General features: G+C 49.8%; 1 protein-coding gene across 17 annotated transcripts in view; it reads right to left on the bottom strand.

The window, feature by feature from the left end:
• The window catches only part of DOCK7 (dedicator of cytokinesis 7), a 95,255-nt gene extending 89,969 nt beyond the window's left edge, over positions 1-5,286 (bottom strand). For 14 of the 17 annotated variants that reach the window (XM_030278539.4, XM_030278540.4, XM_030278542.4 and 11 more), the window contains exon 1: positions 5,124-5,283. In XM_030278539.4, the coding sequence (XP_030134399.4) occupies positions 5,124-5,161 (38 nt within the window). In that variant the 5' untranslated portion in view covers positions 5,162-5,283. Of the gene's footprint in view, positions 1-5,123 lie in introns of all 17 variants that reach the window. The other 3 variants (XR_012057238.1, XM_030278551.4, XM_030278550.4) reach the window with 2 other exon arrangements.
• Between the last annotated feature and the right edge of the window lie 6,827 nt (positions 5,287-12,113).

The following is a 12,113-nucleotide window of genomic DNA, read 5'->3' as shown; positions in this document are numbered from 1 at the left end:
TCCTGTTTCCCAGAAAAGCTGGGTCAGGGCCAGCCTGGGGTGATGTGAGGAAGTCTCCCTTTTCCACAGCCCTCTCCACTGGGAAGGGGCAAGGCAAATTGCTTCTCCCCATCCTGCTAATGACAGAAGTGTTACTCCAGCCTGTTCCTCAGCCTGGGGTCACATGCAGGGACTGCACACCCAGGGAGCTCTGAGAAGGCAGCGAGGCACCTCAGCCCTCCCAGCAGAGCTGCTTGTTCTGCCTCAGAGAGAGAAAACTGCATTTACACATCGTTTACTTCTTCAAGGGAAAGCATCATCCTCTGTTCAGCCAGCAGAGGCTGGAGGCATCCATCCTCCTGACTCACTGTGCTGGGATGTCAACCCCAAAGCCCAGTGGCACTGGCTGAGTGTCACCTCTTGCAGAGAGAGGACCTGGCCCTCTGTCCTGCCTGCAGCCCCAGCCAGGTGTGGTCACCACCCAGGGGAGCTCTGCTGGATGAGGGAACTGCCCCAGGAATGCAGGGAGAGCTCTGGCCTGGAGCCACCCTGCCAGTTCAGCCCTTCCTCCTAAACCCCAGGTCCTGTTTCCTTCTGAGTGAACTCCTTCCCCTCGGAGTGAAATGGGTTTGATTTCCAGCTGAGGAAATGCCCAGCCTGATCCTGATGCTGCAGGGCGTGTGTGGGTTCTTAAATTAACACAGATGAGCAACAACATGTTCCCTTTTTCCTCACCATTGATTAAAAGAGAAAACATCACACAACGCTGCCTGTGGTGCTCTGCTGATCCTGCTTGATTCTTGAGGCTGCAGTGGAGGGAGTGAGCTCCCTGGACACCCGACTGAGGAAATCACCACAGGACTGGATCCTGCAGCACAGCAAAGTCACACCTCAAGCTAAAAACACCCAACCAAAGGAGGAAGCCTTGGCCAGAGAAGCAGCTCTGTGACAGAGCCCTGGAGATGAAGGGCTGGGAGCACAAACCCTGTGAGGAACCCCTGAGGGAGCTGGGGGTGCTCAGCCTGGAGAAAAGGAGACTCAGGGCTGCCCTCAGCGCTCCCCACAGCTCCTGAAAGGTGCCTGTGCTCAGCTGGGGCTGGGCTCTGTCTGCAGGCAGCACTGACAGAACACAGCACACAGCCTCCAGCTGTATTTCCAAGGGAAATACAGGCTGGATAGCAGGGAAATGTTCTTTACAGAAAGGTGATGAAGTTCTGGAATGGCTGCCCAGGGAGGTGGTGGAGTCACCATCCCTGGGTGTGTTTAAAAAGCCTGGATGTGGCACTGGGTGCCAGGGTTTAGCTGAGGTGTTGGGGCTGGGTTGGACTCCATGATCTTGAAGGTCTCTTCCAACCCAGGGATTCTGTGGATTCTGTGAAGTTTTGTCCCTGCCTTCTCCCTTGCTTTAAGCAGTCAGGGATTTTCTTGGGCTTCCCAAGCAGTGCCAACTCCCCCACGAGACATCCAGAGAGGCTGCACGGGGACAGCCAGTGGGACTTCTGCGGAGAACAGGAAAGGGATGCTCTGAAATTCCTGCTAAAAATCCTTTCAGTTCTCCATGACAGTGTTTTGACAATGCAAATGGCATCTGGATGTGGGAAGAGAATAAACTGTGATGAATATTCTGCTGTGACCACGCTTCTGGCCCGATCTGGCGCTCCTGGGAGCCAGTGACAGCTCTGCTATCGGTTTCAGTGGGTGCAGGCTTCACACCATCCCTCTTTACCCTGGGGCTGGGCAAAGGAGGCTGTCAGCCCCCCTGACACATCATTCAGGGAGTGTAAAAGGGCTCTAAATGAACATAAATGCAAATTTAGCCTTCCCAAGTCCCCTTTTACAGTGTATCAGTGTAAAGGGAGCTGCAGCAGAAATAAGATTCTCTGAATGTAGTGAACACAAGTGTTTTCCCCTCAATTCAAACCCATAAAGACAAGCTGTGATTACTCCAGGAATCCTATGCAGTGTAAGAGTCCTGGATGATGGGGAATTTCCAAGTCACTGAATGTCTGAGAGCAGGATCAGCCCCAGTCACCAGCATCTCATGGGGTTCCTCTTCACACAGAACCACCTGGGAAGGGGCTGAACCCACCAGGTAAAAACTGTTTTCTCTGGACTCCACGGACAGCTGGGCACAGGAAAACTGAAAATTCTCAGCAACAGAATACAGAGCAGTAGTAAAAATCACACTGTGGGGTTTGTGTGAGGCTGACAGGCACTGTAAAACAGAGGGCAGGGCAGGTGTGCTGCTCCAAGCCACAGGGATCCTCTCCCACTGTGGGAGCAGAAAGGAAGATCAAAACTCCTTCCAAGCAAAGGCACTTCCATGGTGATGGTCTGACCAAAGGAGCAGCTCTGAACTCCCCAGATAATCCAGCCTCAGGATGCTGCAAGAGCACTGACCAGGCACTGAGTCAGGGGCTCACATGAAAGCCTACAGGAGTTTATCCCTGTAATGTTTTCACTCTGTGAGGTTTAAAGGGGGAGTTTTTCTTTCTCTTTTCCTCTGTCCCAGGAAGCACTGTAGTGCTGGGACACAACATGCTCCAGTTACTGGGACAACCAGGAACTCAGAACTGACCCTTTTGGTGAGGGGCTTTCCACACTCTATTTCTTTGCCAAGCAGCCCCATATCCAAAACACATGCTGGGATAACAGAGCTGGGAATGTGCACCAGACACCGGAGGCACTGAAGTTCCCCTGCTCTCACACTGAGGTGGAAGCCACACAGCCTTCATGCTGCTACAGAAAGATGTGATCCACTACAGCTTAAAAAGAAATCCTACCAATATATTTTTATATTAAAATTATCAATTTCAGATATTGCAATTAGCAATATCTTAGATATTAGTAACTTATTATATATATTTAACTCAGGAGTTTCTTCTGATGGAGTCAAGAAGAAATAGTAAGTACCTATGATGGCCAAATTCTAGATTAAACCCATCCTGCAAAAACTCAGCAGGACCTAAACATGAAGACACCTTGTAACATAGTCTTAAAAAGATATTTTGAAACTGCTGGGGCAATTCATTTTACTCTGCCCAATATTTAAAGAATGGATGCAATGAGCAGGAAGGGCATGGCACCAGCATTCTGACCATGCTCTTGAGGGGCACCACAGGGGCTGAAGAAAGCACAGCAGGTAAATATGTGCTGAGGACACATCCCTGGGCTTTCCAAGAAACAGCTCAGCCCATCCCATGTTTGTTTTTCTACCTTTACTGTATCAACCAGTTTAGAAACGTGCAGCTGGACTAAAGGAATTTGTCTTGGTGGATCTGAATGACATCCATTTGGAGCACACAGGCAAAGCAAGAGCAGCACGGCTATTTCCTGTGAATAAGACAAACGTTACTTCTACCTCGATGAGTCAGCCAAACCGGGGGGCAGAGTGTGAAAATGTGAGGGATCTATTCTTCTTGAAACAATGGAACTGGGGAGGGCTTCCAGCAGCCACCAGCACAGCTCTGGGAATTCCGTGCACTGCCTGCTCCAATCTCTCATCCCCTGGAACAGCAACATTCCCAGCAGTTCTGTGCCAGCAGGAGAAGGAAGGACAGCAGCCCAGCCTGGGCATCCCCAGGTGCAAAGTTCTGCCCACAAGTTTTTGTGGATGTGCAGGTCACGAACCAGGAATTTGAGATTTCTCAGAATATAACACTACAACACGGGAAACCCCATAGAAAACACAACAATCTTACAAGTGTAAAAGAAAGTTGGAGATGCAACAGCCCTGACCTCACTGCAAAGCACCTGGGTCCTTCTACAGGCACAGGTGAACCAGACCTGTCTGAAGACCACACTGGGAAGGATGGGAGAGGATCAGATTAGCCCAAAAGGTGCCCAGAGGTGGCACAGCTGTGCTACAACCCAGGGAACCAGGCAGGACTGCTGAGCACCACAGTGGTCACCCCAGGGCCACCTTACTGAACTTCCTGCCAGGCTGTACAGCTCGGACATTCTGACAGCCAGGGCTTGTCTCTCATGTGACATCCCATGACTACAACCAAGGAGCAGGAAAAATGGTCTGGCAGCAAATCCACCTCTCCCCATTCCTTGATCTGTCACATAAACCCCTGGCTGGTGCACATCTAAATGTGCAGAGAACCTGAAGAGAAAAGAAATGTTTTCACCCGTTTCCAGATCCTGAGTGGGGTGGGACTGATGTCACTCCTCTACCTCCTACCCATCCTTTTCCTTCAACCTCCTTTTTTTTGGCCCATGACCCTTCTCCATCACAGCTTCTCTAACTGCAACTATTTGTACCTAAGCTTCTCACTCAATGGCATGAAAACGAGACTCCTTTTGCTACTGTCCACGTCCTCCTGAACAGCTCTGGCACTACTGATGGATCTTGCTTTCACTCCACTGCTGGTTACAGGTAGGAGAGGTACCATGGTCACCAAAGGCTGCCTGGTCAGACCTGCAAACAGAAAAACTGGTCCCACCCGGAAACACACGCCTAACTCGGAATATAAATCTGCACAAACCTGCCGTTGGCAGGTAAATTTCTATAAATACTCCTCTCCAAAAAACGACCAAACTTTGAGAAACCCAAGGATGCTCAGCACAGGAGCCCCAGGCAGCGTCCAAGGAGCGCAGCAGCCCTGCTCCCACACAAAAGGAAGGCGCTGGAAGGGAGCTCTCTCTCCATTTTCCAGCCAGCGGGAAGGAGGTCGGCGCTCCGCTCCCAGGTGCGGGGCCGGGGCAGCACCGGGAGGCGGCGGGGGCAGGGCCGGCTCGGCCGGGAAAGCGCCGTGCCGCCCATTGTGCGGCCGGAGGGGCTGCACAAAGCGCCCGGCCGGCCTTTGTTCGCGGGAGCGGAATTCCACGGCTCCGCTCCTTTCCTTTCCTTTCCTGCTCTCTCTCCCTCCCCCGCTCCCCGCGGGAGCTCCCCCGGGGGAGCGGCCCCGCGCTCGGCGCCCGCCGCGCCCGCTCCCGGCCCTTGGCGGCGGCCGCAGCCCTGCGGCCGCACCGGGCGGACCCTGCCCGGCGCCCCCGGAGGCCGGCGGGGCGCGGGGGCCCGCGGGCCGCGCCGGGCCCGCTCGCCCCCGGGGCTCGGCAGCGGCGGAGCCCCCGCGGCCGGGCCCGCCCGCCCCCACGCGCGTTACCGCGGCAGCCCCCGGCCCGGCCGCCCCCGGTACCTGCTGATCTTCTGGGCGAAGGCGCGGCGCTCGGCCATGGCCGCGCTGCGGGCTCCGCGCTGCCGGCCCGGCCAGCGCTCGGCCGCCGTAATGCTCCGCCGAGCCGCGCACTTGAGCGGCGCAGCTCCCACCCCCGGCGCTCGCCGCGCCCGCCGCCTCCTCCCCTGCCTGCCAGGGGGCCGCTCCTCGCAGATATACGGCGGGGAGTGACCGCGGCCGGCCCGGTCCTGTCCCCATCCCTATCCCTGCCCCTATTCCTGTCCGTGTCCTCCTACTCTGTCCCCATCCCTGTCCCTGTTCCTATCCGTGTCCCCATCCCCACCCCTATCCCTATCTGTGTCCTAGTCCCCTGTCCCCATCCCCACCTCTATCCCTGTCCGGGTCCGGGTCCCCTGTCCCCATCCCTGCCCCTGTCCCCATCCCCACCTCTATCCCTATCCGTGTCCCGGTCCCCTGTCCCCATCCCTGCCCCTGTCCCTATCCATGTCCCCGTCCCCTGTCCCCATCCCTGCCCCTATTCCTATCCGTGTCCGTATCCCTGTACTCTGTCCCCATCCCTGCCCCTGCTCCTATCCATGTCCGTGTCCTCGTACTCTCTCCCCATCCCTGCCCCTATCCCTATTCCAATCCGTGTCCCCGTCCCCTGTCCCCATCCCTGGCCCTGTCCCTATCCCTGTCCGTATCCCCATCCCTACCCCATCCTTTCCCCTGTCCTCATCCCATCCTCTGTCACCATCCCCATCCCCAGGGTCCTGACCCCCACCAGCCTCGGGCTCCCTTTGCGGTGCCACTTTGTTCCCGTGTGAGAACTGAGGGCTGCTCCCCGGCCCTCGGTCCAAAACTGCTGCCACGCCGACCCTTGGCAGCAATCCCAGGATCGGTGAGGTTGGAAAAGCCCTCCCAGAGCATCGAGTCCAAGCTGTGAGCGATCCCCACCTTGTCACCAGCCCAGAGCACTGAGTGCCACCTCCAGTCCTGCCTTGGACACCTCCAGGGCTGGGGACTCCAAACCTCCCTGGGCAGCCCCTGCCAATGTCTAATCACCCTTTCTGTGAAGAAATTCCTCCTGATGTCCAATCTAAACCCCCCTGGTGCAGTTTAAGACCTTGCCTGGGTGTCATGGCTCTGCGGGGCATGGCCAGGTCCCTTGGCCAGACAAAACTGGGCTCCCAGTCAATCCTGCACCATATCATCCCATCTTTTCCTTCAAAATGGCTAAAAATTGTCCCTAACAATGATTCAGGAGATGGCTGGAAGACTGTATCACCCATCTTCCCATCCAAACATGCCATTACTACCAGTGTCTCCAAACTCATGATGGCTTGAGGTTATTGTAATGGGAAGAGAAGGTAGAAGGTGGGGAGTCATTAAAAAAAGCACTGTTTTGTGACTTCAAAAAAAGACCGAGCCCAGGACACGATCTAGCAGATAACACCAAGTCCCTGCTACCCGACATATGCTGTGCACTAATCCAAACCAGGGAACTATTAATAGTCACCCAGGAAGTGTCCAAAAGCAGGAGTGTTAATTCCCCCCACTCCATCTGTTTGGGCTGTGTGAACATTTCCCTCACGTCGAGGACACCAACCCTTCCCCTGGCAGGAGCTGCTGATTTCCAGCTGTGTGTAACCCCTCTGCTTTGCTGTCTGTGTGTGTTTACACAGGCAGTGCCCCAACATCTGCAAATATCTCAGTGTCTGAGTGATCCCAGGGGATTTCATGCAGCCACCAAGTGAATCCCGTGTGGGTGAGGCTGTGCCCCAGGACACAAAGGTGCTGTCATGTGTCACACACGTGCACACAGACAGAGACCCTGGGAAGCAAAGACCTATTGTAGGCACTGAGAAAGGGATGTTCTTGTAGACACTGAGAAAGGGATGTTCTTCTCCAAGGGGGAGGGGAGGAAATATCCCACAGACATCTGCCAAGACAAAAGACTTTTGCTCTGGGGTTGCTGCCTGCGTGTGGAATTGCACACCAGGGAAGGGCCTCACACAGTGTGGATGGGATAAGAGATTTGCTGCTTTATATCCATAGAAATTGTGGCTGCCCCATCTCTGGAAGTGTCCAAGGCCAGGTTGGACAGGGCTTGGAGCACCCTGGGATAGCAGAAGGTGTCCCTGCCCATGGCAGGGGGATGGGACTGGATGAGCCTTCAGGTTCCTTCCAACCTAAACCAGTCTGGAATTCTGAGAAAAAAATTCCCATATCTGAGTGTGTGCCCACTAGAACAGACCAAAACATCAGGGACCACCAGCAAAGTTTCTCTTCCCCCCTTTTTCCTTCCCAAAATGGCACCGGTCTGGAATGCAATATCCCTGCCTAACCCAAACTCTGAGACCAAAACTGGGAATCCTGCAGTTCTGGAAGGGAAACTCTTCCTGCTGCCAGAGGGTGCAAAGAGCAGCCCAGCCCCTGACACACAGGGCACGGAGTATCCAAGGTCCACTGGAGACCTTTGGGACTTCAGGTTTCATTTTCTACTCCTGTCAGTCATTACCTTGGTCAGGTTCTGGGCACTACTTGCTGAGTTTTGATGTCACTTTTTCTTTTCCTTGACTTTTTCTGTAGCTGAGAGCTGGGTCAGAGGAGCTCCAGCCATCCCATCTGGATATAAAATGGACCTCTATAAATACAGACATATTATATACATAAATAATATCAATAATTTATATTACAGCATATTATATTACATTGTATTATATATACCAATAATATATATTATGTATCAATAATATATAGATTATTATATTATTGCCCTCACATCAGGAGGGCATTGCACTGCAGAGAAATAGGTTTTCTCCATATAGTTGGGTTAAATGCGAGCAAAATCCCTCCATTAATAGTGAATTTCAGAAAAATAGATTCCTCATTACTTTCCAGATAGTGACCAGCAAAAGTCTACAGTGTCTGCAAGTTCAAATAGTTAGAGATCACTAACACTGGCAGAAATGTACATGTGACCTTGCAAAAAAATCCCAAGAGCTTCTGTAGGTTGCCCCTAAATTTTGCAGTGCATGCAGGATTAACTAAGAAAAGTCAAGGAAAAAGTGAAGAAATAAGAGAGGAAAAAACATTGCAGTCTTTGACCATTATAAATCCAATAATGCCAAATAAAAAATTAATGGTAGCAACATTTGGGGGATTGATGTGGTGATGTCAGGGCATTATTTTGGGTACTAAGGTGTGTGTTGCCTCTTACAGGCACAGTCACAATCCTTCTGCCTCCTGTTTTGTCATCTTAGAAGTGAATTAACTGAAGGAAATTCTTGGTCTGAAGAAACAAACAAGCTTTGCAAAGAAGAGAATGTGACCACCAGAGAAACCTCTTACATGGAATTACAGCTGCACAAAAAAATTCTTCTTCAGGAACCAGCAGATCCCTCTGATTCAGAAACAACAGTGGTGTGGCAAAATTTTCCTGCAGCAGAAGATGGAACCATTTTCTTTTAAAACAGGAGGGAATTGTCTATTTTGCACAGAGTTTCTTGTGCCCATGTATTGTCCTCAAGGGTGTCTGGTATCTCAAAGTGAGGGTGAAGACTAATCAAGAGTGGAGGGGCTGTGTACATGCCATGAATACCTCCAGACAGCCCAAGTTAATTTAAATTAGTGTTTGAATAGAGGCTACCTAGTAACCAATGTAAAACCTGGAACTTTACCAGCATTGTGAGGATATTGAATAGTTACTCTTCTTTAACACACTGTAATTCTTCACCGTGTTTTAGGAAGCACAGAAGGAACCTGGCTCATTCCACACTGGATTCCAACAGAAGAACACATCAGCCTTTGGGAACATCCCTGCCTCCAAAAAGGAGTCCATGGCCTGGACACAGAACCCTGATCCACTCTCACACTGAAAGGGGGAGAATGAAGCAGCATTTTAATCAATTCACCGGGATACCTGTCCATGAACCACCAGCATCCTTCAAAGCATGCGACTAAAATGATTTTTTTTATAATTGAGAATGACTTTTACTGGGCTATAATCAAAATTAGTAAGTGCACCCTACCAACACAGATGTAACTCCTTCAGCCTGATAGAAATAATCCTACAAGATTAGGTCATGCACAGGAAAAATCCCTTTGGATCCCAGCCAGAAAACATTTGGACAAGTGAACTGATCCTTGGCTTGCCTGTTAGCAGATTATTTCCTGAGCCCAGGGCTTCCTTGTTCTTCTGACGTAAACTTCCTCAGGGCAGAGGCAGGGAAAACATTTTCCACGGAAAACGAGTCCAGAGTAATTCCATAAACAAAGCCGTAAATAGGGATTGCAAATTCAGGGAGCCACCTCCTGGCAGCACCCGGGAAGGGCCAAATAAATCTCTGCCTCTCTTGGCAAATCTTTAAATATAAAGAGCTGCGCATCAGTGTGGCACAAACTGCACAAACACCATCTCCTCTGGACAGCTCTGGCAAGAGAGAACGTGCTGCTGTCCTCAGGCTGCCCAGTACCCAAATTCTGCTGGATCAATGAGAAACCAGGAGATTTAAGGAGGGAGGACTCTCCAAATTCCTGCAGCCTTCACTACATCCCTGACATCCCTGTTATGTCATTTATGGACCCACAGAACTGTACCAGCCTTTCCAGAGCCTTCTTCACATGCTGGTGTTTGATGGCAACTTCATTTCTGCTTCACTGTCTCCTGGCACATTTATTTTAAGATTTCTTCACTTCAAAAGGTGGGTTTAAGAAATTAAATCTCCCTGATAAGGACTCAAAGCCTTCCCAACAGAGCTTCCATTAATTCCTGCTCATGTTTACCATTTTGTAGTTTATGTTTCTACCCCAAGCCCAGCTCTCAACCTTTCCCAGTTCAGCACCTTATAAATGGCATTAATGTCTTTTATTTCCTCTTGCCTAACTAGGATCTTACATTAAGGGTAGCCTGGGCACAGACTCTTCCAAGTACCTTGCTGAATCTCCTCTTCCTTACCCTAATCCTGGGACTGAGAAAGGAAATCTGGATTTGGAGGGACTGAGTGGTACCAGCAGAAGTTTGCTGGCTAATTTGGGGGAGAACCACATCAGAGCAATCCAGCTCCTGTTGCCCCTTTCACCCTCACTGCTGCTTGAAAGGATGCACAAATTAGTCTGAATTCCCATGCTTTCCCCTTTTCCTGTTCCAGAGTCTCTTTTTACCTGAGCAGCTACTCCCACAAAAACTGGAATTTTTTAACAACTCTCAGGCTCTGCAAACTTGAATGGCAGAGAAGTTTCAAAACTTTCCAGAGGGAAACAGCCCACAGATGGCTTACTTCCCTAGGAGAAACTAAAAATAAACGAGGAGAATTCCCTTCTCTCCAGCTACTTGACCCAAGGCCTGCTCTCCTCAGGCAACAATATTTGGGAAAGCACATTTGCCCAAATGTTTAATGAGCTTTTCTAAATATATTGCAGATTACTGATGGTGGAACAGTGGCAGGAACAGGAGCAGAAGCTTCATTCCCCACTGACCAGTGTTCTCTTACCATTCTGCTGTGTTTGGAGGATAAATGTTGTGTATCTCCGTAAATCAGAGTATCTCCTCTAATTTTTAATCTTGCCATTGCCACTTGGTGTTACCCACCTTGCTTACCTATTAAAAGATAAAGAAGAGACAAATGATATTTTGCAGAAACACAGATTTTCAAAATCTCCTTATGACATTCAAATGGAGCTCAGAGATGGTTTTATGCCATTAAAATGCTGAAAGTGTAAACTCTGTGACATTTGTTTTGAGTTTGTTGAACTCAGTTCCCTCCCACTCCCTCTGCAAGAAATAGGAATTGGTAGATGGGAAGAAAACTCTTTTACAGACAATTATTTATGGTTGCCTGAGTGATTATTTGGCAATCAAAGCTTTGGTTTTTTGTGGGAAAGAAAAACCAGAAAATAAATATCTTCCTTCTCACAGCCTGCCTGCCCAGGGGATTTATAGTGTATATCCAGGTGGTACCTTTTGTGGCCTATCAATTCAGGGCATGGTTATTAAATTTGAGAGCAGGAAGGTGCAGGAAGGGGAAGAGCCATTTCCTTTGATCAGCTGGATAATTCCTTGTACATTTAGGCAGATCCAAGCCCTGTCAGCTCCTCAGCTCTCCACCTTCCAGCCCCTACACAGACAGACAAGAACATCCATCTCTGTCTCGGGGAATAAAAGCAAAGATAAAACTTTAAACAACTATAATTCCTAAAACAGATCATGAAATTCTGGAGGCAGCAGGCCTCTTTCTTTGTGCACTGTCGTGGGGCCACAGTTTTATGAGTTTATGCAAACAGGGTTTTTATTTTTAAATCTTTTTTTCTTTATCCTGGGAGCAAAGGGCAAGCAGGGAACTGAGAGGCAGGGAAGGATTAGAAAGGTGATCTGCTACATCCCCACTTCAAGCCAACAGCAGACTTCTGGAACAAGATGTAGCCGGCACATTAAAACCTACAATCCTCTTTACTGATTGTAAAGTGAAATATATCCATGAGCCTGCAGAAAAAAAAAACCAAAAAACACCAAGAAATACACAAAGCATCTATTGTTGGCATTTGCACTGCAGCTAAATGTTAGATCATGTGCTGATTATAAAAAAATTAAGCCCAGCCTGATCATCTTTGACCAGCAGAAGGCAGTAAAATCACAAAATGGAAAAAAAAAAACCCCAAAAGCATGTGACTTTGCTCCATGAACCCAAAATTGGGCTGGTGAGTACCAGGGAAAGCAGGAATATCACCCTTCTTAGGATGCTGAGCACTAATGCCAGTCCCAGACAGCTGAGAAATTCAACTCAATCCTCCACAAATCCTGAACGGTTTTTTTTTTAAGCTTGGCTCCCGATACAGCCAATGAGTATTTTTAAGCAGCTTAAAACAAACAGATTAATGAAGAACCTACTTTACAAAACACTTTTAAAAAAACCCTCAGAAGAGTGAGAGGAGATGCAGTGGTTTTGATGACTTTTAGAGAGGAAAAAAAAGAGAGAATTGAGTCGGAGCACACTCAGCTGGGTATTTCGG

Source organism: Taeniopygia guttata, chromosome 8 (genome assembly GCF_048771995.1).
Source record: "Taeniopygia guttata chromosome 8, bTaeGut7.mat, whole genome shotgun sequence".
NCBI classification, from domain to species: Eukaryota; Metazoa; Chordata; class Aves; order Passeriformes; family Estrildidae; genus Taeniopygia; species Taeniopygia guttata.
This window is presented reverse-complemented; position numbering and strand designations above follow the sequence as displayed.